The sequence below is a fragment of the Cucurbitaria berberidis genome (assembly GCF_010015615.1).
Source record: "Cucurbitaria berberidis CBS 394.84 unplaced genomic scaffold K460scaffold_6, whole genome shotgun sequence".
Lineage (NCBI taxonomy): Eukaryota > Fungi > Ascomycota > Dothideomycetes > Pleosporales > Cucurbitariaceae > Cucurbitaria > Cucurbitaria berberidis.
The window spans coordinates 84925-109127 of NW_024468940.1; the positions used below are offsets into that span (position 1 = coordinate 84925).

The 24203-nt window shown below is 46.4% G+C and overlaps 7 protein-coding genes across 7 annotated transcripts; 3 read left to right on the forward strand and 4 right to left on the reverse strand.

The window, feature by feature from the left end:
- Window positions 1-4782: 4782 nt before the first annotated feature.
- Window positions 4783-6334, reverse strand: K460DRAFT_398586 (uncharacterized protein). The gene is made up of 4 exons (XM_040936206.1): window positions 6274-6334; window positions 5638-6060; window positions 5273-5505; window positions 4783-5194 (listed from the first exon to the last, which is right to left on the reverse strand). The coding sequence occupies exons 1-4, from the start codon at window positions 6301-6303 to the stop codon at window positions 5017-5019; spliced, it is 864 nt and encodes a 287-aa protein (XP_040783195.1). The 5' UTR covers window positions 6304-6334; the 3' UTR covers window positions 4783-5016.
- Window positions 6335-7688: 1354 nt separating this feature from the next.
- K460DRAFT_346700 (glycoside hydrolase family 3 protein) lies at window positions 7689-10154 on the reverse strand (the record flags this gene model as incomplete). The annotated part of the gene is made up of 3 exons (XM_040931316.1): window positions 7689-9468; window positions 9522-9991; window positions 10043-10154. 3 exons carry the CDS (start codon window positions 10152-10154, stop codon window positions 7777-7779), a joined length of 2274 nt encoding a protein of 757 aa, XP_040783196.1. The 3' UTR covers window positions 7689-7776.
- Window positions 10155-10427: 273 nt separating this feature from the next.
- On the forward strand, window positions 10428-11747 carry K460DRAFT_294827 (HET-domain-containing protein; the record flags this gene model as incomplete). The annotated part of the gene is made up of 1 exon (XM_040929516.1): window positions 10428-11747. The coding sequence occupies one exon, from the start codon at window positions 10428-10430 to the stop codon at window positions 11745-11747; it is 1320 nt and encodes a 439-aa protein (XP_040783197.1).
- Window positions 11748-12968: 1221 nt separating this feature from the next.
- On the reverse strand, window positions 12969-14134 carry K460DRAFT_410051 (uncharacterized protein; the record flags this gene model as incomplete). The annotated part of the gene is made up of 3 exons (XM_040937325.1): window positions 12969-13173; window positions 13230-13368; window positions 13864-14134. 3 exons carry the CDS (start codon window positions 14132-14134, stop codon window positions 12969-12971), a joined length of 615 nt encoding a protein of 204 aa, XP_040783198.1.
- A 699-nt stretch (window positions 14135-14833) lies between these two features.
- K460DRAFT_410052 (uncharacterized protein) lies at window positions 14834-18122 on the reverse strand (the record flags this gene model as incomplete). The annotated part of the gene is made up of 6 exons (XM_040937326.1): window positions 14834-15015; window positions 15080-15485; window positions 15532-16034; window positions 16896-17357; window positions 17595-17901; window positions 17973-18122. 6 exons carry the CDS (start codon window positions 18120-18122, stop codon window positions 14834-14836), a joined length of 2010 nt encoding a protein of 669 aa, XP_040783199.1.
- Window positions 18123-18629: 507 nt separating this feature from the next.
- On the forward strand, window positions 18630-20928 carry K460DRAFT_189848 (tannase and feruloyl esterase). Its single transcript, XM_040927113.1, has 4 exons — window positions 18630-19337; window positions 19401-19536; window positions 19589-20629; window positions 20685-20928. The coding sequence occupies exons 1-4, from the start codon at window positions 18962-18964 to the stop codon at window positions 20749-20751; spliced, it is 1620 nt and encodes a 539-aa protein (XP_040783200.1). The 5' UTR covers window positions 18630-18961; the 3' UTR covers window positions 20752-20928.
- A 1525-nt stretch (window positions 20929-22453) lies between these two features.
- On the forward strand, window positions 22454-23765 carry K460DRAFT_370611 (uncharacterized protein). The gene is made up of 3 exons (XM_040934198.1): window positions 22454-22596; window positions 22650-22810; window positions 22858-23765. Exons 1-3 carry the CDS (start codon window positions 22541-22543, stop codon window positions 23388-23390), a joined length of 750 nt encoding a protein of 249 aa, XP_040783201.1. The 5' UTR covers window positions 22454-22540; the 3' UTR covers window positions 23391-23765.
- Window positions 23766-24203: the final 438 nt, after the last annotated feature.

The window sequence follows — 24203 nt, forward strand, 5'->3', positions numbered from 1 at the left end:
TATTGCTAGTATTAGAAACTATTTAGTATAGTAGTGCGCAGTGCCTAATACTATATATAGTCTATATTGCTAGTATTAAAAGCTATTTAGTATAGTAGTATACTATTTAGTATAGTAGCGCGCAGTGCCTAACACTGCGCGTAGTTTGTACTGCTAGTATTAGAAACTATTTAGTATAGTAGTACGTAGTGCCTAACACTGCGCGTAGTTTATATTGCTAGTATTAGAAGCTATTTAATATAGTAGCGTGCAGAAGTTAGGGCTGTAGTTAGCTTGTGCTGCTAGTATTAGGGCCTGCAGAAGTCCCTAACAATATAATACTCCCTAAGGTTAGGACTGCGTACTCTGCAAGTATTACGCCTAAAAAGCAAAAGTAGCTTTTTTTATATATAGCTAGAACTATGCACTCTGCAAGTATTATACTAAAGAAATTACTAATATACTTGTAAGTTTAAAGCAAAAAGTTTATTTAATAGCTTTACTTTTACTTTACTATTTATAGATATACTTAATACTAAATTATATATAGTAAAGTAGCTTATTATCTACTTTTTCTTCTTCCTTTACTTTTACTGTAGAAGATGTTAAGGGACAATTCTGCAGGTATTATAGTTAGTAAAAAAATAAGCTAAGAAGATTTTGCAGTTTTAGTAGGCTTTATAAAGCTACTATAAAATTTTATATAACTATTAGGCTTTAGTTTAAGCTTAGAAAAAGTGCTTACTTATTATCTTTATAATTGCCTAAACAATATTATTTTTTGCTATAGTAAAACTAGCTTACTACTTACTTTGCGTTTAGTAGATTGTATATTTTCTACTATTAATATATAAATAGAAAGTAGTTAAGTTAATGCAAAGATTGCAATATATATAGTATTTACTACTATTTATATAAAAGTAGAGTAATAAGTGCAAAAGTATATGTACTTTAACTAAAACTTAAGCTTATATTATACTGTGTTTTCTTAGCCTTTAACTTGTGTTCTATTACCTGCTACTATTATTATTAAGAGCTACTTTTACTGCAGCTAAAAATCTAGCCTAGTCCTATAATAAAATAATAATAGTAAATATTAACTTGCGCAGCTTAGACAGCAAGTAAAACAGTAGTATAGATAGCAATAATAAATATAATATTAAACTAAGTAGTTGTACAAATAGTAGCTGTAAATTAGGCAAGATATAAATAGGCTTAAACTACTATAAGCGCAATAAATTAAAACTTAGTATAAAAGTATAATGTATTACACAGGCAAGTTAGTTGCCTAGTTAAGTTAGTTACAATGCTAAAACCCTACTAAAATTAGTACTATGCACGACAGTACAGTACTATAGAAAACTATAGTAGTAAATTGTAATAAGCTAATTTATTTAGAAACTACTTCTACTTCTTACTTGCACGTTTGCGCGTTATGCCTAGCCTTACTATAGCGTCTACAGCGCCTTTAAAAAGGCTTACCCGCTTTAGTATACGCCTGCTTTTTTACTTTCTTCCTATTACTACGCGCCCTAAATTCCTTTAGAATTGTTAATTAAAGACTATTCTCTACTATAAGGGTCCCCTTTTTTTATACTTGCTTTTTTTTATACAATTTTTGTTGCGTAGCGGCTTTATTAGCTGCTTAAAGCTTAGTAATTTTGTTCTACGCTAACACAAGCTTGTGCGCGACTATAGCTGCACTTTTTAAAACTTTTTTAAAAGCCTTAACTATTAAAGTAAGGGAACTATTTAGGTGCCTTTAAATCCTTGTCTTAACTAGCGTTAACTAAGACCCAAATTCTAGGGTATTACTTAGTATTTTTAACTTCTAGGGACCGTCTTTAATAATAGGTAGTAGTAGAGTATATAACTAGATATTAAGCTTTAATATTACAGCTTTAAGGTTAAAAGGAACTAGACTAGCGCCTCTAAAGCTACCTAAGATATTGCTTTTTGTAATAGCAGTATTAAAAACTAGTTTAAAGCATAGTAAGAACTTAATTTTAGTAATATAGTTAATGCTATTGCGTATTAGCTTTTTAGCTTAGTACCTATACGCCTTCTTTAAAGGCGCAAAACAACCTATATTAAGTAGCTATAGCAGGTGCGACAAATGCGGGGGCATATAGAAAGTAATAATTTTCTATTCCTTATAGTACTACTAGAATTAGACTAATGCGTAGCTCTTATAACTGTTAATAATAAGCAGACGATAGGTACTAACAACCCTCCCCTTAGTATACTTATTAAAGTGCTTTAACTACTTAAAAGTAAGCTTATTTATTATCTAGCTGTTCTTAAAAACTATAATAACTTAATTATAAGGCAGGCTATTTTCCTTATACTAGGCTAAGAGGTAGTTCTTGCCTATAAAGATAATAAAAAGTAGGATAGCCTACTCTATTACGTTAATGCCTTAGATTACTGTTACCTACTTTTAATTACTCTGCTGCACTATCTTTAGCTATCCTTAACAGTTAGTACTTAAAACAATAGTTCTATATAATATCTAGCCTATTATAAAGCCTGTCTTGTTAAAGTTGTATATATTTTTATCCTAAATACTATACTTAGCCTTTATATTTTCTATAAGTTAGAACTAGCTTTATACAAGCTTAGGATCTTTATACAAGGCTTTCTAGTAGTTATACTTTTAAAAAGTCTTAGTACTAAGCTATAAATATTATCTAACAAATGTGCTAGCCTAGTTCCTGCTAATAAGTAGTTGCCTATATTTAGCTAGCAAAGTATTAGCTATATCGTTTACAGCGGCTAGTTAAGGCAGAAATCCTTAGTCCTTAAAGTAGAGTATATGCTAGGCAATTACTTCCTTTTTTATTAAAGAGAGCCTTATCTTATTAGGCCTAGTATTGTATTATAGAAGCTTTCCTTTTAGTTAATTACTAAGTGTTGTTTAAGAGACGCTGTAGATCTGCGCAGCTTTTTATTAGAAAAAATTTGCGTTGCGTTTTAAAGCCTAAACTGCAAGCTATATTTAGTTTTCTTTTTAAGAAAATTGCATATTGTTATATTAAGGCATCGCGTTTAATAGTAAAAGACTACTAATTTTAGTAGGGTCTTAGCATTGTAACTAACTTAACCGGGCGACTAACTTGCCTGTGTAATACGTTAGGGCAAGCAAAAAATAATAAATAAAAAAAATATTAATAATAATAATAGCAAAGAGCATTATAATTATAAATAGAAAGTAAGTAATTATATTTGCAAAACTATACTTAGCTTTAAAATTAATACAGAAAATGCTAAGCCTAAGTAAAAAGTTTAATAAGCAGAAGTTAGAGCTAAGTATTAAAAGTATTATTTTTATTAGTAAGCCTATATTTATAAAAAATAACAGCTTATAAAAAAAGCTTAAGTAAAAGAAGAAGAAACAGTTAGAAAAAAAAAAGCTTAAAAATAATAATTTAGGGAAGAACCTAACTAGCTTAAAAAATAAAAATGCTAATTTACTTAAAAATCTTATACTTGCCCTATCTATCCCTTTTCTACTTAATTAGAATAGCTATACTACTACTATTAGTATCTAACTTTTATACTACTTTTTTTATTACTAAACTGCGCCTTACTTAAAAATAATTACTAGCCTTAGTTGCTTTTTTATAATAAGGCGCATTATATTTATATAGTACTAGCTTCTTTTTATCTTTAAGCAAACGCTATTAGAGAACTTTAACAATAATTTTAGTTTTTAATTTTTTTCTACTTTTAATAATATTTATATAGAAAATACTTTTAAGTTAAGTAAATAGATTTGTAAGGACAGTTAGAAATTATAAAACTAAAAGTAAGAATTAATTAATATTTTTTTTAAAACTAGCTGCGCTTGCATTTACTAACTATAAATAGCTATTTTAAGTATTTAGCAGAGCTTCTAAATATAGTTGCTATACTAAACAGTAAAAGCAATAATATAATATAAACTAAGCTTATAAAAGGGGTACTAAAGTTTAAAAGCGCGCAAGCTTTGCAAATTTTAAAATATTAATTTATAGCTATGTATAATATAAGCTGCTTATATATACTACTAAAGCTTTTTTTAAAGGCTATTTTATTTTAGCGCTAGTATTAAGTACTGCCTGCCTACCTACTATATAGAGTTTAGCGCTAGTATTAAATACTACTTTTTATATAAAAACTAGCGCTAGTATTAAATACTACTTTTTACTTAAGTATTATTTTTACACGCAAGGCCTAAACCTGCCTATATAATCTAATGCTAGTATTAGGTACTGCTTTTTGCTATTATTATAGTATTTTTAAGCATATAAAAAATCTAGCGCTTATATTAAAGTCTACTTCTTGCTATTAACGTGGGAGACGCATAGGGTCTAGCGCTAGTGTTAGGCACTGCCGCAGTGTCCAACAATGTAATACTCCTAGGGGTTAGGCCGGTAGTGTTAAGCAGGGTTAGGTTTGCTGCTGTGCTAAGTCGCGAGGCGCGTCGCCATCAAGATTTCTAGTAATAGACTGCGCTATTAACGTCGGACGGACAGGGCGCGTCCATAGCGGGCGAGCATTCTCCCTGTAGGCTGATCGACAAGCTGAGAGCTGAGAGCTGCGAGCTGACAGCGGGAGCGCTTAGGGGGAAGCGCTGTGCCATTGTAGATGCCGGATTTGCTGCGACTAGAACCTCTGCGCGCGGAATACTTCCAATCTTAGCACACGGTAGTCATTTCTTCGTCCTTTACTTTCCTACAGCACCTTGCGTCTTCATGCCCACAAGGACAATCTTCACAAAGCACATGCGCTTTGCTCGAGCTCCAATCGACACTGCGTGTTGCGCTTCACTAATATATTCTGGTTTCCGAAACTCGAACCCTTTCATTCAACTGCGCCATGCCACACCCGCCTAGAACAGTGCAGGTCAGAAAGACACGAATTGATAAAGGTGTTGTGGCGCAGCATCCTAGGTTTTGTAACCTTCCCTTCGCCTAGCGCACTAGCAAAAACAACGCACTTCCGCTCATTAAGACCCCAAGACCTGTCATAGCAGCGGTCGCTTATCCTTCAGAACTAAAGCCCTAAAAGTACAGCCAGCTCTCCCGTATCAATATATGCTTCCATCACGCTTTCGCCTTCCCTCCCTCTCTTAGCCTTCCCGAAACCATCGCCCTTTTCAAAGTCTTGCAACGCGCTCGAATCGAATTTCAATGGGCCATGCAGTATTCGGGCCTCCAGATCCCCGTACCAGCTGAACGGTTAACTCAGCTTCAATGCTCCTTCCTTGACTATATGCTTACTCTTCAATTTAAGAAGAGGGTCATAGTACCCTTCGAGTGACTCGGGGGGTGCGTCGTAAAGGCTCACGAAGGTACGGCCTTGGTCCGAACTTGTGTGAAGCTGGCTCGAGTCATCTTGGTTGGCCGCGCCGAATGGAACAACGAAGGCTTTTACGTTTCCGCGGATAGTCGAGATGTTGGTGAGAGATCCGTGCGGGACGGCGGCCCAGATTTCGCCCGTCGTTGTGTGTATGTCCGTAGTATGGTTGAGAGGCTGCATGGGCTAATACACGGTCGTAAATTCGACGTGAAGTTTTCCAGACAAAGATGAGACAGAGATATTTTCCGGAGTGAGAAGTGGTCCTTGGTATCTGGGAAGTAGGAATACCCAAGCAGAACCAATCTCGTTCTGTACCTTGAGGTTGCCATCAGCAAGGTAGTATCCAAAGATTTCGCCAGTAAGAGAAGTGCTGAAAACATCATGCGTGATGAGTGGATCTTGGAAGCGTGCGCCAGAGTAAAACGTATCGCCATGTGAGGTGTGTGTGAGTAGGTTGTTAATTTCCCATTCGAGAGAGCCCTCGACCCATAGGTCTAGAAAGTTGGACTGCAACTGGAAGAGGTTTAAGGTTCTTTTTGGCCAGGGACGAAAAGAAACGAGCACCTCCATGTCTGTGCACATGTCTTCCTGATCTGTGGATTCGTACTCAACCTCGCCATTGCTGAGCAGCCGTATTCTCGGCAGTGATGTTATACCCAAAACTTTGCACCGAGGATGCGACCACGTTGCTACACTTTTCATATTAAGCTCTGGGGGTTGACTGTTGGTATCCGTGAACTATTGGAGTACATTCAAGGTCATAGTTCCGTCTAAACCCGTACGCTGTGATGTCAAGTCGTGCTCGGATCCAGGGTAAAGTTGCGAGAGCGGCGCAACGTAGTCCAGCTTGTAGTATTCGCCGCCAGGCGATAGAAAAACGTGTCTTCACGCTGCGTTGCTGCTCCTAATGGTCAGCTCCTTCTCTCTCAGCATACATCGCAAATGACTGACCCTCAGGTAGTTGCCATCGTCTTTACTCATAGTTTGGGTCGCGCTAGTTAGGTGTTTGCTCCTGTTCGTTCATGCGACCGCTATAAAATTACGAGCGAAAGATAACGTATAAGACGCTGCGTAGTCGATTGATGTTGAAACGTTGAAATGTTGAAATTCCGAATGGACGCGAACGAGGTTGGGTGGCAGGAAAGAGCTCTGAACCTCGAAATGCTCACCACGCCGCACAACAGCATGGCTGCGCCACCAGGCGTTTCAGATTTATCCTCACGATAAGCCTGACGAGAATAGTTGACGAGACAAACTGGGCCCAAACTAAGTATCCAAGACTAACGTCAGGTTGTGCGGCGCGGGACAACGGCGATACGCCTGGCTGACCCTTGCTCACGTGGTTTTCACCCACATGTTGGATGTAAGCAGCGCGATCTTCGCCACTCGCATGCAGCGTGAGCGTTATTTGGAACTCCGCGAACGACGAGTAACGGCCATTCTGTTCGGTCTCAGATTATACCTCGTTCGAAATGTTTTCAGTGATCGTGTCGAGGCTCAGCAACCCATGGCGTTATAGAACACGCGATCTTAGCTGCGTGTTTACGCATGTCAAGTGGCCTGTTTTCAACAGCGCTACACGTACTGCCACCTCGATTGCTCATGTATGAGCCCTCTCCTGCGTGCCGCTCCTCGTTCCCCGACCACCTCGATATTGTGTCGAACGAAGAGCGCCGGGCGGCTATAATGAGCTCGGCGGCCCCGCAGTCGAACCTTATTGTCTCTTTGCTATAGCTGAACCTCAGTGCACATATTAATGTGGCGCAGGTCATTCTTTGATGTTGTCCGAGACACCCCAGACAAGGCTCGGGCATGGCGTCAGGAGGATGCGAGTCTGCTAGTGCCTGGCGACGGTGAACGACGAGCATCCACCGTCAGACAGCGTAGTCAACCAGAGCGTCTACGGACCAAATTCAGACTTCAGGCTACACATTTGCTTCATAAAGCACCGATGGCCTTTGCTTGACGTTTCCACCGCAGCGCGCAACCTTGTTTCTCGAGTATGCTCTAGACTGCAATACGAAGCACGCCGCTATCATGCGGCATGCGTACGGAACCCAAAAGCACCTGTTTGAAGCCAACGATGCGGCGCAGAATCAGTTCGCCGAGTATGCCTTGAAGGGGCGCCACAAGATTTACTTCCAACGGCGTATATGTTGTTACATTAGCTGTTGCGGCATGGTCCTCGAGTAAGTCTCAAAGACCCGCCGCAGAATGGACTTTGAAGTGGCATTCACATCGCGTCATGCACTAAGCCGCTAACTCGAGACAGATCCTACCGCCACCATGGATGTGCTGCGGATCAAGGCCGGGCAACAATGTACTCCTATGAGAACTGGAATATAAGAGAACAGAAGACGTGAAATGTGAGCAAAGCCTACTTTTATTCCCTTGCGGCTATTCATATCTATGTATTCTATAGTGAGCTTACAAATTATAACAATGGATAACAGATCACACTTCCACTAATCCTGTTAATTTTACGTCCCGACTACTCGCGCCTACAAAAAGATGATAGGAACCAGGTTGAAGCTCCCATTGCTGAGCTACAACATCCCAGATACTCAAGTCTCTTCTTGTCAAGTCGAACTTCACTACTACAGTCTCACCAGGTTCAACATATACCCTCTCAAACCCTCGCAATTGACGAGCAGGGGCGTTCGGAATCTCCACGTATAGCTGTACCACCTCTGCACCCGCGATCTCTCCCGTATTGGTCACTGTCGTGTGAACAGTATAGAGAACTTCCCATAACCAGGGATGACCACCCTGAACGATGGGAACTTCACTTGGTGGGAAAGGACGAGTATCCGCACCAGTAGATGATACACTGATGTTGGAGAGCTGAAAGCTTGTATACGATAGACCGTACCCGAATTCAAAGCGGGGAGTGATATTGTGCGCGTCAAAATGTCGGTAGTCAATGTACAGTCCTTCGGTGTAGTCGTCTTGCGGGAAGTACGAAAAATCGATTGTGGAGTTGAGAAAATGCCCGTAATCAGACTCCTTTTTACCGACAGTATATGGTAGCCGGCCGCTAGGATTCATATCCCCATACAAAACATCGACAAGGGAGTGTCCGCTTTCTTGTCCTGGGAGGCCTGCGAATATGCAGGCGGTGATGTTAGGGTTGTCAATCCAGGCATCAACAACGCGAGGACCCGCGGAGTGAACCACAACAATCGTGTTCGAACAGTTTGATGCTACATTGTTTACCAGCTGGTCGCTGAAGTCATCCGTGAGACTAGTGCGATCGAAAGATTCAGAAGCGTAAGCGTTGATGAAGACAAGGCATGCATCAGCATTAGCGTATACCGTTGGTGTCAGTCCCCAGAAATCCCAACGGAGGATTCCACGGTCAGCGATGATGCGGTCCTGGATGGCTTTGAAAGGGCTTATAACGTAGGGTGGAGTACTACCCCCAGACCCACCAGCAGTGATCATTGTGCCGTTGAGCGTGTTCCACCCAAAGTTTTCCTCGTATCCACCACCGTAACGGGTAGGATTATTCCAAGGGCTTGCTTTGACGTCTGCGTCATATCCAAATATGTTCAAGAAGCGAGGTTTCTTGAGAGGGAGAGTATTATTAACATTCTTCACGAGAACGTGGCCCGCAGCGCCAATCTGTCGGATGAGTGTTGCATGGTCATGCCGAACATCGTTAATGGGATGCTCCACATTGTATGGATATACACCATTCTCTGGGAAATCCTCGTCTTGACCGATGAAGTAATGCGCAGCGAGAAGCCGAGTAGCCATATCTTCCAACCTCTCAAGGGTCACAGATCCATTACCCACCGCCGTCGTAAGATTGGCTCCCCAAAAAGCGGCATTCGGCATAACGACGTCTAGACCGGCATTCGCAGAAGCGACTCCCGAGTGTTGCGCTCCCCAATCGCTTACAATAAAGCCTTCGAAGCCAAGCTCAGTTTTCAGGATTCCGTTCATGAGCTTAGAGTTCTGGCAGCCGTAAGAGTCGTTTGCACGCTGGTAAGAGCACATCACAGACCCAGCGCCAGCTCGAAGCGCGTTCATAAATGGCCATGCGTATAATTCGTGTGTAGTTCGATCGTCGACGTTGGAGGACATGGCTTCGCCCAAAGAGCTCTCACGGCGTCGGAATTCTTGCTCATTGAAAAGCCAATGCTGCAGGAAATGTGTTAGTGATGATGCTAATCGCTTCTCTTGTAAAGACATACCTTGGGAGTGGAGATAACTCCAGCATCCTGTATACCTTTCGTGATCTCCCCACCCCCAATTCCGGCTAGGAAGGGATCAGACCCCAACCCTTCCCAATTCCTTCCTCCTCTTGCGATTCTTCCAATCGGGCCGATGAACGGACCAAGCGCGACATGGATACCTTGACCGCGGTACTCATCTCCAAGCGCCTTTCCGTAAGCATACATCAATTGGCGATCGAAAGTGGCCCCAAGGTGGATGCCAGCCGGAAACGCAGAGACGAATTCTTGCCCACGGATGCCGTCAGGAGCGTCGGCGAAGCATAGTTCGGGGACGCCCAGACGAGGCACTGCGCCGGTCTGTCCTACACACGGACCAGTGTGGCCGTAGGTAACGTTGGACTTCTCTTCGAGTGTCATTTGAGAGACAATGGAGCGCGCTTTGAAGTAGGCAGCTGTCCATGCTGGTGATGTCGTGCCATTTCCTTCCGCTGTTTGAAAGTATTAGCCAACCCGTCCTACTCGAATGATGAATGCCTTACGTGAAGGATATACAGGCGGACTGCGTCCATAGAAAGGAATCTCGGAAACATTGCTCTGCCCTTGCACACCCGACACTGAGACCAAAAGCGATGATAACGTTGGGAATAGCATATTCGGTATGCTTCCGTTTTTGCAGCTCACAACTCAAAGTCATCCAAGCAAAGTGCTCACTAGTGATTATATACAATGAACGGGTAAACTTCGGGATGCCTCTTAATGAAGCCATTGGGTCATTCCGTTAAGCTATACTTAATCACACGTTAGTAGGAGTATCATTGCCGTTGCAAGCGCCGTTCCGCTCTCGGCATCCCGAAATGGAGGGGAAAATGTGGTTCAAAGCACGACTTTGCTTGGCAATGCGGGGTGGAGCCGTTTCTCGCTGCAATGAATCGCGAACTTCATCCTAAGTTAGTTTTGCGGAGAACTGGGTCGGAAACTTTGGACCGCCGTCGCCAGCCATTCCCCATTTCCGATCTCCCTACTACTGTGAGAGATGCGCTGCACATCATCCATGCAATAGGTATCCGCTATGCCTGGGTCGACACTCTGTGCATTGTTCAAGATGAACCCAAAGACGTGGCGACTATGCACAAGGTTTATTCCAACGCGCTCTTTACGTTGTGCTCCTGTGCCACAACTCATGCCACAACTCATGCCACAACAAAGTTGCTCGACCAGCGTGAGGCGTGGACCCAAAGGACAGAGCCCTGTCGACTCGGCGGGCAGTGGCTGATGACCTCAGACATGTCTCTCAATGAACTGCGTCTGAGGTCGCCGCTCGCAGAACGTGCTTGGACACTCCAGGAAGAGAGGTTGAGCCCTCGAATGCTGTACGTGTCTAGCAATAGGGTGTATTGGTCTTGTGCCAAGGGCCAGGAGATGGAGTTGAAGCCCATATGCAGACAAAAGGCCACGCCGACCCAAAGACCGGTATACGCGGCATCAGACCACGACACCCAGATGCCGCTGGCGCAAGAGTTTCTACTAGCCTGTTATTCGGGTACAAGCGACCTCCATCCGTATTGGGCGGACATCGTGAAATCGTATGCGTTGCGAGACATGACCAATTTATCAGATCGATTAACGGCTTTGTCCGGTCTGGCCGCAAAGTATCTCAGTGCAAGTAGACTTGATGAATATCTGGCCGGACTTTGGGCAAACAATATGGCAGAAGGACTCGGGTGGCGAGTAAAACAATCAGTGAAGATTGTCAGTAACAGAGTCGACCCCGTGGTTGTGTCACCACCGTGGCCGTCGTGGTCGTGGGCTGTGCTTCCGCTTCAGACTGAGATCGAAATGACTGACAAGAGCGCGAGATCTTCCTTCTTTCAAAGGGTTGAAGATGGTCGCAATGAAAATTCCGGAGCTCGGAGTAGCGCTGAGGATGCTGTCAAACGTGGAGAACACGTCAAGGAGATTTGCGTGTTCGGTCGCATGCGCACACTGTGGAAGCCATCATCTCGCTCTACTGACTGGTCAGCTGTCAGCGTACTAGTAGACGGAGAAGAAAGGTTTAGTTTTGCAATTAACCCTGAGCAAAATATGCATACACTAGAACCCGAATCTGGTCGCATCCTGGTGTACGAGGATCGAAAAAGAGGAGTCGTGAGTCAGGTTGATTTCCAGCGGGATGTTGGAGTTGCATGGGATGTCCGCGAGGACTACTTTGCCTCGGCGCAATGCAGGGCCTTGATTCTTCTTTAGATAAGAAACTGTATGATTTACAATCGAAGATCTTATCGGCCTTTATAGCATCAGATGTGGATCATCAGTCCCAGTTCGACGCTATCTGAAAAGGAATGACATGGCGCTTACCGCTTGCGCCGTTCAAGATGTACGAAGACAAGGAGCTGGTTGCCGCTGGAATTGTAGATTCGCAAATTACGAGCCAAATCCTTACAATAGTCTACCCGATTGCCTCCCTTTACCTCGCGAGATTAGCTCCAAGTTCTAATCAACTTTCCAAGGCACGAGCGATGCGTGTCATGGTGCTCAGTCGCTGTTTTCGTCTTCGGGCGCGAAAGGCAACCCGGCGCCCTCGTCTGCCTCCATTATATCGGCGCCTGCCACAAGCGTGGATTTCTTGTGAGCCCTCACTTGGACGTTGGCTATGGGATCTTTGTCGATGTAGTCAAACAACGGGTTGCGACGAACGGTGCTCTCCGTAATAAAGCTACGTTGCTATTAGTTTTGGGCTTGTATTTAGGTTCAGATTGCTTACATGAAGCTGGTACCTTCCATAAGCATGTCGCGTACGACACGGCAGCCTGCAGCGGCTTGAACGAGGGCTTTCAGTTCCGCCTTTTTGGCAACAAGATCGTCGCCGCGAACAACCACCTTCGATATTCGTAGACTTTCCCAGTGCTAGATTCATCGGCGTTCTTACTGTCCACAGTACGTTCTCAGTCTTCACCATGTTGAATTTGGTATCAGTTGTTGGTTTTGTTGTAAAGTGTTTAATTTGATGTGAGGGTTTGAAAGTGTAGCGCCGGTATTGGGACTATCGGCTTGCAGAAAGTTCATATTAGGTGAAAGAAAAGTGGGGCAGCTATCTAAAGACAGTGCACGTGTAAGAGGATTTTCAAAGCGCCTACGCTCGTGTACCTGGCCAGTTACCCATGGAGAAGTGAAGTGATACTACTTAGAAACTTCCCTCCGCCGTGACTGTCGTGCTGTCACTGATTCCAACCTCTCGCAACGTGACTGCCCATTGCAGCTTCTTTGTGTTGAATAAGAGGAACGGCGGAATCCTCAGGAATTGGTTTTGATCTTACTGCCCGTGCATCATGTACCTGAACGCTCTCTCTACCATTTCCACCCTGTCACGCCGACAAGTCCATATGTAGAATGTTTCGATATCAGGCCCACACATATATTCAAGCTTGCAAAGAAGGAACTATGAAACATTGCCGCTGCTAGCCGATTCTACCGTGTTAGCTCAACTAGGGCGTGGGCGCTGATCACATCTTTCTTTTGTTCCGTGTACAGGTTTTCGAGGGGGGGTGCAGGAATCTTGGGGAAGCACTGCTCAGCTGCGACCTGCAAATTGCTTCGGAGGTACTCGTTTATGCACTGGCGTTCGAGTTGGATACGGTTCGCGCGCCTCGCACCGAGGGAATCATAAGCCGCGCTGCTCTGTCACTAGCTATTTTGAACAACGTGCAGAACAAGGCGCAGCTTTCGCACCCATTTTGCTGTTCCTCTTTCTTGCGATCATTGGTCAGCTCTATCCTCACGATCTCCAGCTCTGCATCCGTGATATCACCGTCAGGCACATTGCCGCCCAGCGATGTCACGTTCTCGTTATCCGTGCCGTGAAGTCGTACTGGGACGGTCCATCGCTCTCTCGTCGGCGCAGGTGCAGGTGCAGGTGCAGGCGGCTAATGCGCCTATCACAGATTTGACGTTCTGGTCCGATCGCCTTACACAGAAGCCGACCAACAGGCTCATCTTGATGTTGAACCTCGTCCAGTTCCATCAGGCAATCTTTATGGTACCAATGCCCACACGCCGTGCGAGCCGCTCGCACGCCGGCCAGATCGGACAAGCATGGTGCAAATAATGCTTTCAGTAGGCTGGAGCCAAGTAACATGAGTAGGGGCTGACATGTTGGAAGGTTTAGAGAAGAAGATAGATTTGTAAATGTTGATGGTGAAGCTAAGTATATGCCGCTTGGCGTGCAAGCCTAGCTAGCCAAGCGAGGAATACCGGTATCGCAAGATATTTTTGTAAGCCAAAAACGAAAGCTCGCAATTTCCAACCGACTCATGTCGGTAATAAGTACTTATGGTGCATTCACCAGTTTACTGCGTCCGCGCACCCCGAATCGCACCCCCGATGCCCTCGTCCATCTCACCAACTCCACCTTCCTCGCCGTCAAACTCTGCACGGCTTCGCTTGCGCGTACGAGTCGCAGCGTGTGGGGTGTTCTCGACCCAAAGGATACCTTGGTCACCCGGGCTGGCGTCCTCGGCCCAGAGATTCCGGTCGGCCTGCTTGAAGATGCCATAAGTGTTGACACGGTCTTCGGGGAAGGAGATGTTGTTCCGAATCAACACCGAGGTCGATAGGTTCCTGCATGATGCCGTCATGTTACGTGATCCTGCGGGTGAGGGGCCTCAACCGCACGGTTGAGATAAGATTTAGTTAGATGTAATGGGGGAAGTCGCAAAGGTGCTACCTGATTTCGTACGATGACGTGCATAGGAAACAAAGGATGCAATTGGTGGGCTCTTCAAAGCCCACATCAAACTATACAACAGGATGGAGTAGATGTATGACCTAACTCTGAAATCACATCAGGTGTTCGATTCGAAATGTCTTTATCAAACCACGATGAAAAGTCTTACAAAGCCTTCAAGTATTGGCAAAAGCTTACTTGCGCACGTATACACCTACAAGCGTTTGAAGTCAATCTCGCAAGCAAATCTTCCTTCTCACGGCAAGCATATTTCAATAAAATCAAATACAAAGCGGACATTATCATGATTACTATGCTGGACCTTTTGTAGAGACCTTTGATGTCTAAGCTAATTATGTTTATCTATATCATCTCTTTGCTTTTGGTCTAAAAGCCTAGTCCGTATCGCTCGTAATGTTTGACTTAGGTTTGCTTCTTTTGTAGCAGCGACCCACTGCTTTGGAGCCTCTTGGTTGAATATGCACTCCTCCCATCCCCAAATCCGCTCGACTTTCCTCTTTGTGGCATCGTTCCCTTGTCCAGTAAGAATAATCGTGCACTGCACCTGACTTGCCTCCGCCGTTCTGCAAACATATACCAGGAGATCAAATCATGGAATCTTCCAAGCTAGCAGTGGGAATTCGATACGGAGGGACTTAAGGTTGGGAAAAACTTGAACCTTTCGCTGGATGACATGCTCGAGGGCCGGGATCAAACAGTTTGGAACAAACTCGACATCGGCTCCTTCGTCTGCTATGCTCTGCTGATGCGCTCTTGTGATCCAGAGTTCCTCTAGGCTTTCAGCAAGCGCCTTCCATGCCATCTCCTTTATGGCATGTCTCTTCAGTTCACTTACGTTGTGAAAAGCCGGTGTGGCCCCAGATGAACACCGGGGCCACTTTGAGGTGTTTGAGTGTCTTGAACTGGGTAAATGAGACAGGAAAAAGCTTCTCATGATCATTATCGAACTGATAGGGGTAGAAATCTGCATGGCTAAGGCCCAGAGATTCCAGCGTGTTGTGATGTGCTTCTAGACTCTGCATTATGGCAGGGTGTTCAACGTTGCACCCTGCCCAGGTACATCCGATTTCGTAATTGAATGTCTTCAGCTTCCCAGGAATTGTAGCGTTCATCAAGAATTGCAAATTATCTTTGTGCAGTTTCGAGGTTCGGAGTTCAATGTACTCGACGGCACATGAACGAGGCTTCAATTTTGCGAAGGGGCCCTTGATCAAACCTGGCGGAGATTCGCTGTCGCCCATCTTCCATGCATATACTGAGCGAAGGTAGGGAAGGCTGAAAACAGACCAGATATTCGGGATCGTTGGGGTATTTATCGTTGAATCCTTTGACCATTACATCAATAGGAACCGAAAAGGCGGTCGATTCCAATGAGCCGAATGTCTCCACTGCAGGAAGTTTAGTTGGGTCCCATGGAATCTTTCCAAACGGCTTGACCCGTTGTGCCACGCGCTCAAGCATGGCAATGAAGAACACGTTATCTGTGGCTATCCCAAGGTTCACATCTAGCTTTTGCAGATTTGGAAGATTTGTGAGGAACAATGCGAGTATGGCGTCCTCTTCAGTGCCAGGTTTGATCTTGTCGTATAGCTCACGAGCCTCGTTGTCGTCAATGGCGTACTCGGTGCACCTTTTCCTCAGCACATGCTCCAGATCCGGTGTTCCGGAGTTGGGCCATGACCGTTTCCCGGGCTCAATTCTAGCGGGCGCGTCTTCTCCCCATATATTGGGCACGACAACAGATTTTACAAGAGCGGCGTGAGCTGGTGATGCAAAGACCAGGTATGCAACTGGGAGGAGATACTTTAGAAGCCCGTCTATGTTGACTTTGTGGGCCAAGAATATGGTAGAGTAAAGATGGGGAATGGCGATTCGTTAGAGCTTCTTCGAAGTGAGACACAAAGCAGAAAGAGACCGTGGACAACACGATGCGATGATTGCATCAACAAGCTCTTCGGACAGATCGTGTTCAAGCGAAAATGACATAACCGAGATATCGTGCGAAGATAATGACAAGATTGATTTGTTCGGTTGGGATCTATCTTGAACGAGGGGTGACCTTATATGGCTTCGGGAAATCAGGCTGCGGGTTGTGCTCCATGCTGCGGCAACCTAGCGTTCGCCTAAGTGGATGTATCCTCCAGGGTTGCTGCGTGTCGCGTAAGCGCGGTGGCAAAGAAGTGACAAAGCTAGTACGCCGCGGGGTAACAACGCGTTCTAAGGTCTCCACCAAAACGCTATCGCTACGTAAGAAGGTGTGGCTAGGAAGTCGATGTACACTGTATAAAGAGGGACGAGAGTGCTACTGATTACTCAGAGAGGGGTATTCTTCTTCTTCTTCTTTTAAGTGAGTGATCATGCCAACCAGTTCATTAACGCGCGCACCAGGCACGAGGTGGCCTCCCAAAAGTGTCAAATAGATGTCACAAAGATTTTACACCCTTGCGTCTACAAGATTCTTATCGCGAGAGATTAATACGAAGAGACTTCTTAATCACTTCCATGAGTAAGCTCGAGAAATCATGTTGGTCCTGTCTTCTGTTTCTCCCGGAACAGAGATCAACTCATAGGAAGTTGAAGCTAGGAACCTATCTTCTGACTTGTTTCTTATGAACGAGCCGACCCAATCCTCTCGGCCGACGCGGCCTCACTCGTGACTTGGATCTCTGTTGTCTCCAGGATATGAAACTCATCTTCCCTCATTTTCCCTCTCGCACTGAAGTCCCTCATATGATACGAATTTCCACCCTTCTCGCTTCCTGAACGGCCGTAGTACAAGGAGGTCGATCCTTCTGGTCTGTGATTCGGGTGGAAGATGCGATAGAAAGCCTGGAAAGCGGGTCGCATAACGACAAGTGTTGCGACCCAGATTCCAACATCCATTTCGACTACGGCTAAGCAGTTGGACATGATGTGTGCGTATTGCGGCTCGGTCTTGGTGTGGGGGTCGGGGTAGAACATGATGACGAAGCGTGCGATAGTTAGGCTTGTGTGAACGAGACCAAGGAGGATCAATCCGAGCAGCTGTTTTACTTCGGGACGATGGCCCTTGAACTTTATAAGGGTGGGAATTGGCAACGTAATCACCATAACGGATGTGATAAGGTTGAAGACTGCCGTACTGCGTATGTGATGACAAGGTCAGCCAACGTTCCAAAAGATAAAGGGTGAAAGGATGATATCGGCCAGGTACGTTCGTTGTGCTGCCGTAAAAAAGTATAATCTTACTACTCAACGTCAGTCAGATGTCTCGCTGTCATATCATCCCAAGCTTACCCTCATGCGGAACTCTACTAAATTTATGCAAGTCCCATCGACCTTCCTGTTCCACGTCTTGTTGATAGGCGTACACTGGAAGATGGTGATTAGGAGAGCAGAGCCATACGCCCCAACGATAAGTAGAATTGTACCCCAGATAGCTACTCTTGTGATCCTAATGACCGTGTCCGTAGATTTAGAGCACATGAGGCGATACAACAAACATAGAGATAGTTTGGATAATGGCGTGGTGAGTTTGAACAACATCTGATTGATGTATGCCAACTTTGACGGCCACAAGGAGTTGCGCATGTGTGCAGGAATGTCTGCCTTCGCTTTGCCATAGCCAAAATTGAAGACGAGGATAAGTTGAATGGCACTCTGGAGGATGGCGCATATCTGAAGCCTTGTGTCAGTATGATTCAACACCATGTAAGCGCATCTCGACGTCGTGGAATGTGAAGACCTACCATAGCGGCTATCAAGCAGAGATCGGAAACATCGTACTTCCTATAACGCGCCCTGAACCACAATCGGATTACCAGCGTAGAAAGCGCTACAAATCCAAAAACAAAGGTGGTGATAACCAACTGGTACCCAATAGGTTCCAGGTCGGCCATCTCAATGTCGGCGCCGGAGGCGTGTACGGGTCGGCCCTTAAACCGTTGGTGTCGAGGGCGAACGTTCTATAACGCGGTAAGCATGCATCATGTTCTCGCTATGCCTCATCATATATGTTTTCACCGACCACCCCATGATATGGTTTTACCGACCAAGTTGGCAATATCATTCTAGCGACCGCCGGAGATTACCCGAATCCTACAAGCCACTTTGATGCTACTACATCCCGCAGTTGTTGAGGCCTTATTTGATTGGTGTACATGCCCGGGCGGGCAATTGGGCCTTCCGGAACCTGCGTGCGGGAATCCTTCGCCTTCTATTTAGTAGTAGTCAGTCCGAGGTTGACGTCCCGCCCTTTGATAGGGATACCGTCGGTCCGAATGCTTTCGACCCTAAGCATGCTGATGTGAGTCACGCTCTCACCCATCGCGGCCCCAGCGATCAGTATATCGAGGAAAGTAAAGGTTTTCTGTGAATACGGTAATCTCGCATGTTTGTCGAAGGGTGAAGATATCGGCGCACCGTGTTCTTGGCCTCCGGTAGCTTCCAAGGTTGCCTGGCGTGATTAAGGCCCTGCGCTAGTGTTCCCCTTGCTATCCCGCCAAGCCGCTGCCGCGAACAATCTATCTCTTGCCTCTAGTCTATTCCACGTCTCGAATCATTCAGCCCATCAATTTTTTCGGTTCTCACGGAACGTCTCCAGATTGCGGCTCTCAAGCGCCGGCGCCGAGCCGCTTCGGTGATCCCCATTTGGTCGCCCCATCTTGAACGCAAACCTGGCCAGAGTCGTCCTATCGAGTCATGATACCTTTGTGACCGATAAAACCATTGTGCATCCATGTCGATTGGTAGTGACATCGCTCCTTTCCTAGCCATTATGTTTGTGCCTCTGTTGTCAGCCTCGTTTCTCGCGTTCTTTCAGGCCGCAGCGGCAGCAACCTCTTTCGAGTCAAAGTGTCTTTCTTTTAGGCCCGAGAAATACATTGATGGGGCGACGCGCAATGTGCGTCAGTTCGTTACAGCCGGTACGACGCTGACGTTCCCGGACAACGACGCAACCTGCAACCGTGCCAGTCAGGCTGTATCATCCGATATGTGCCGAATTGCGCTTTCCATCAGGACGTCCCGAACATCGAGCATTGCGTTTGAAGCATGGTTCCCGGAAAATTGGTCAGGCCGCTTTCTGGCAACTGGGAACGGGGGGATTGATGGATGCAAGTTCAGGACCTGTTCATCAAACACCCAAGATCATCATTGCTGACCAACTTGCAATTTAGGCATCAAGTACGAAGACCTTGCATATGGCGCACTCAATGGCTTTGCCACCGTTGGAGCAAACAACGGTAAGAATGGCACGTCGGGACTGGCATTTTTGAACAACCCTGAGACCGTGATTGATTTCGCCTGGCGATCGTACGCATGCCCTTTCTATTACTTTAGGGTCACCTACTTACCACTTCCTCAGTCTACACACCAGCGTAGAAACAGGCAAGAAGCTATCAAAGAAGCTATACCACGAGACTTACACAAAGTCATACTACCTGGGTTGCTCTCTCGGGGGACGACAAGGTATTAAGAGCGCGGAGAAGTTTCCCAAAGACTTCGATGGCATCGTCGCCGGCGCCCCGGGCGTTGACTTCAACGACCTAGTCTCTTGGCGCGCCAGATTTTACACCATCACAGGGCCAAAAACTGGTGCCGACTTCATCCCCGCAACAGCATGGAAGACCTGGATCCACGACGAGGTACTGCATCAGTGTGATACTATCGACAAGGTCAAGGATGGCATTATCGAAGACCCTACCCTGTGCAAATTCGACCCCTCGACTCTTCTCTGTAGTCGCAACAGCACTACCAACTGCCTGAACCAAAACCAGGTTCAGCAAGTCAAGACTATCTTCAGCGACTACATGTATCCGAATGGCCAGCTGATTTTCCCCGCCATGCAGCCAGGCAGCGAGATCAACGCTGTGGACCGACTATACGCTGGCACCCCATTTGCCTACTCCGACGACTGGTTCAAATATGTCGTCTATAACAACGCGCTGTGGAATGCATCTACGTTCGACTTCCTAAACGCACGCGCAGCAGAATTGCTCAATCCCGGTAACATTCGTACCTACCCATCCAAACTGCCCAAATTCGAAAGCCGCGGAGGAAAGCTGCTCATATACCATGGCCAGCAGGACCACCAGATCACAGCGTTCAACACGAATCGCTTCTACGAGAATCTGCGGGGTCGTAGGAGCTACGCCTCTATGGACGAGTGGGTCCGGTTCTTCAGGGTCTCCGGCATGTTTCACTGTAGTTCTGGACCAGGCGCCTGGGTCCTTGGCCAGGGTGGAAATGCTGCACAGAACGGCATTATGTTCGATAGACAGCACAATGTTCTCAAGGCCATGGTGGATTGGGTTGAGAAGGGCGATGCGCCCGAAGATATTGAGGGCACTAAGTTCGTGAACGACACTGTTTCGCAAGGTGTGGATTTCACACGCCGTCACTGCAAGTAAGGGAAACGCTGAAATGAGTGTGTGTAGAAATGAGCTAACATAAGCTATTAGATTCCCGGCACGCAACACTTACACTGGTGGCGATTATAAGAAGCCTTCAAGTTGGAAGTGCAAATAGAGCAGGGCGGGATAGACTTTACTTTACTGTAAGAGCGCTTGTTACAATCAAGACCAATCCGTCTGTCAGATTAATTGATATCATCTTTACGAGAAATGGTCGTAGTCAACCTTTCCTTAGCTCTAAATGCTCCATGAAAGACTCAGCCATTACTCCCCGCTGCTGGAGCTTGATCTCCAATGCTCAGAACGCGTACTGGTATCCAGAGGCTTCGCCAGGCATCTTAGCAATATCTATTAGCCCTGCGGTGAAAAGTTGGCGGCTCTTGTCTAGAATATGATCGCAATGTCTCGCCCACTTAGTGTCTTTTCATAAATGTTCTGCACGGTATCCTCGATAGTTTAAGTTGGTCAATGTCCCTTACTATCTACGCCCCGAGTTCTCCGGATCTGAAAAGCCTCCATCAACTCTTAGTCAGCTCAGTCCTACGCTCGCTATACATTCCTTTATACCTACTTCTACAAACTTCTGTCGTGATATGGATGGTACGCCAGCCAGATATTTTGCTAGGGATCCCATTGTTTCCTTGACACCGTACGGACTGGACATGCTCTCAATCATACTGGATTTTTCGAGTCTGCCCCAGACCGTCTTAGAGCTGTTTTGAAGCACCCTTAATTCGACTATTAATTTGAGAGGTAATTCGTCAAGGTGTTTTTAACATGTCTGTAATCAAGTGCACTTCTATGGGCTAATTCTCCAAGATTTTGAGTTGTTTCTAGCCACTTATCAAGAATATGGCTTGAGTTAGTACTCGTGAGCTTAGCCATTTCGTATTGAACATTCTTTCCACCCCTTAGCGTATTGGCAAGCGTATGACAAAGCCCTCGCTTTATGTACAGAACTTAATATGCTCTATCTATTGTTAATAAACATAGTGCATTTTTAGGTTCGGTTTGCGCACGAGCCAAATCTCTACGGCTTCTACTTTTAGTAGCAAACGACCTCTCGGTTCGCTAATCAGACCACCACGCTGCACATTTCAGGCCCCCAACGACGCAAGTCTGCACAAAAACAACGCGAATCTACGATGAAGCCCCTAATGCTCGATCCAAACCCCGTCTGGACGCCTTTTCTCTTGTTCCCTTGCTTCACTTCTGTACTTCCGGTCGCGCCAAGTACCTTGAAGAGACTCGGCTCGACGGTGCTCTCTGATTTCCGCTATTCTTCAGATCCACAGTTTTCCTCCAGCGGCTGCATAAAAACGGCAAAAATTAACGGACTCTGGGTCTAGTGGCTGAAACCAAGACTCACAAGAACCCAATGACCTCTCACGAACACCAGCCACGCGAGCGACTAGCTAGTGGATCGTGCACTTTGGCATAGCCTGGATCAAGACGAAATACGAGCGTGCGGCTGAGGCGCGTTGCGTCGTGTCTGCCCTGCCTTTTGATGCACGATCCGCAGTCCGCTACTGCGCTGGGAGGCTCAACGCTCTTCACGATCGCTTTCTTGGTTGCGACTCCTAACGATGAGATTCCTAGCCAAGAGCGCCGCGTTACTGGCGTCAATAGGAATCGCCAGAGTAGGAGCCGGCCCTGCTCCAGCACCTGACCCGGTTATTACGCCAGCCGCAATTCTACCTCGAGACAACAAACAGACTTTAGGATGGTACTCAGATGGGCAGACTGTCGGGCAGACGATATGTGCGCTTCCAGCTGTATCGCGACGAAGAACGTAGAAGCGCTAACAAGCGGAAGATGCGCCATGGGTCTTCGACGCGGACACAATAACCTACACCTCGTCGGGCAACTACTTGCGAAGATGCGCAGTATCGTCAAGTTGCATCATGTATACGAGCTGTTCGAGCGGGTACATGATAGCCGCGGGCACTTCCTCATACTGGTACGCGAAACAACTCGAAGCTTCGAACAGCGCCTTGTACTGACGTTGCCTAGTGGGATCAGCGGCGCAACTGGAGGAGCATCGAGCAGTTACTGCAGTAACCACGTACTGCTTCCCACATTAAGCGCAAAACAAGGAGGACAAAGCTGGTACTGGTGCGACACGGCGCCGCTTACAGGACATCTTTTCTACGCGAAGGAGCCTCCACAGCCCAGTACGTATTGTGACCTCCATGATGCGAACCGTGCCTGACACCCATAGCACTTATCTCGGCCTCGATCACTCGCCCAACGTCCGATGCGCGGACGACGGCCTCGGACAACTCTCCTCCGACCGCTACATCCACGGCCCCTCCATTGGCCTCGACCCTTCCATCAAATAACGGCGGTAGCAGCACACCTGTAGGCGCGATAGCAGGAGGTGTAGTCGGCGGTATAGCTGTACTAGGAGCAATAGCCTTCGCCATCTTCTGGATTATGCGCCGGGACAGGAAGAGGAGAGAAGCGGCAGCGTACCAGGCCGCCCCTCTCATTGGTCCGCACACATCGTATCAGCAAAGCCCAGGCTACTTACCACAGGCCGAGTATTTTGCTACTAGCCCGTACCGGGCCAACGAGCAGAAACCGCAACCCTTCGTTCAACACGGCCAATACCCGCAGTCGTATCCTCTTGGACCGTACGATCCGCACGTCTCACAACAATATGCTGGAAGTCCGCCGCCGCCACATGAATTAGGTGTGCCAACAGAAATAACGCCGCAAGAGCTGCCAGCTCAGCATATATCTCCGAAGTAGACCTCCCCAAACACAACGCGCGGTATAAGGTGCGGAAGCGATGTGCAAAGAACGAAGCGATCACCCAATTATTTTGATACGAGTTATGTCGGGAAAGGATATCAAGCCAAACGTAGTTCTGAGTCCTTCTCACGTCATCTCTACAATACGACTCATGATTACTAGCATTGTACATATCAAGCTTATCTAGCTTGAACTTGTTGATACTGCTTTCTGGTGTACACTTATCATTTCACTATTTTTGTATGAAAGATAGTCTAAAGCCATAGCAACTCACCCAGAGAGGGAGAGGGAGCTTCTATCATCTTGAACACTGTGTGTGATTCCCATAGCAAGGCCTCCAGTACGGAAATGCGCACTTCCCGGGATCTCTGCCATCATGAACATCTATTCTATTTCGTACTTGAGTTTCCAATTCGCCCGCATCTGCTCGAGTCATGTCTCGTAAGCTTACGTCCAACCCCTACACGCTACCCAAAACAGGAAACATTCTGCCCCGACCCCACAATCCTCCCCAGCTGTTTAACTCTCCGAATACACATCTTGCGCAACCAGCGCATCCGTATTGTTGGATCGGATATGCTTAGGATATTTAGGTGGGCTTAGCAATCCTTCCTTTTCACAGAGCAATCCATGCCTTCCAATGTGGACAAGGCGGAAACTGCGATACTGTCGATCGCATCCGTACGTGTGTGCTTACTGGACAGGTACGTAGTTCACCCGATGGAGTAAAACATCTCCTGCACCATAATCCAGTTATGAGCATAGCATTGCGCTGTCAGGACCACTTTCCAGCTCACGAACGGACCAGCT

Bases quoted from the DNA above. Each gene is read 5' to 3' on its own strand.
- K460DRAFT_398586 (XM_040936206.1), bottom strand. From the start codon at position 6,303: ATGAGTAAAGACGATGGCAACTACCTGAGG. The intron at 6,061-6,273 runs GTCAGTCATTTG...GTACTCCAATAG, and splicing joins ACGATGGCAACTACCTGAGG to TTCACGGATACCAACAGTCA. The intron at 5,506-5,637 runs GTACAGAACGAG...ACCGTGTATTAG, and splicing joins TTGCTGATGGCAACCTCAAG to CCCATGCAGCCTCTCAACCA.
- K460DRAFT_189848 (XM_040927113.1), top strand. From the start codon at position 18,962: ATGTCGATTGGTAGTGACATCGCTCCTTTCCTAGCCATTATGTTTGTG. The intron at 19,537-19,588 runs GTACGCATGCCC...CCACTTCCTCAG, and splicing joins ATTGATTTCGCCTGGCGATC to TCTACACACCAGCGTAGAAA. The intron at 20,630-20,684 runs GTAAGGGAAACG...ATAAGCTATTAG, and splicing joins TTCACACGCCGTCACTGCAA to ATTCCCGGCACGCAACACTT.
- K460DRAFT_370611 (XM_040934198.1), top strand. From the start codon at position 22,541: ATGTATACGAGCTGTTCGAGCGGGTACATGATAGCCGCGGGCACTTCC. The intron at 22,597-22,649 runs GTACGCGAAACA...GACGTTGCCTAG, and splicing joins GCGGGCACTTCCTCATACTG to TGGGATCAGCGGCGCAACTG. The intron at 22,811-22,857 runs GTACGTATTGTG...TGACACCCATAG, and splicing joins GAAGGAGCCTCCACAGCCCA to CACTTATCTCGGCCTCGATC.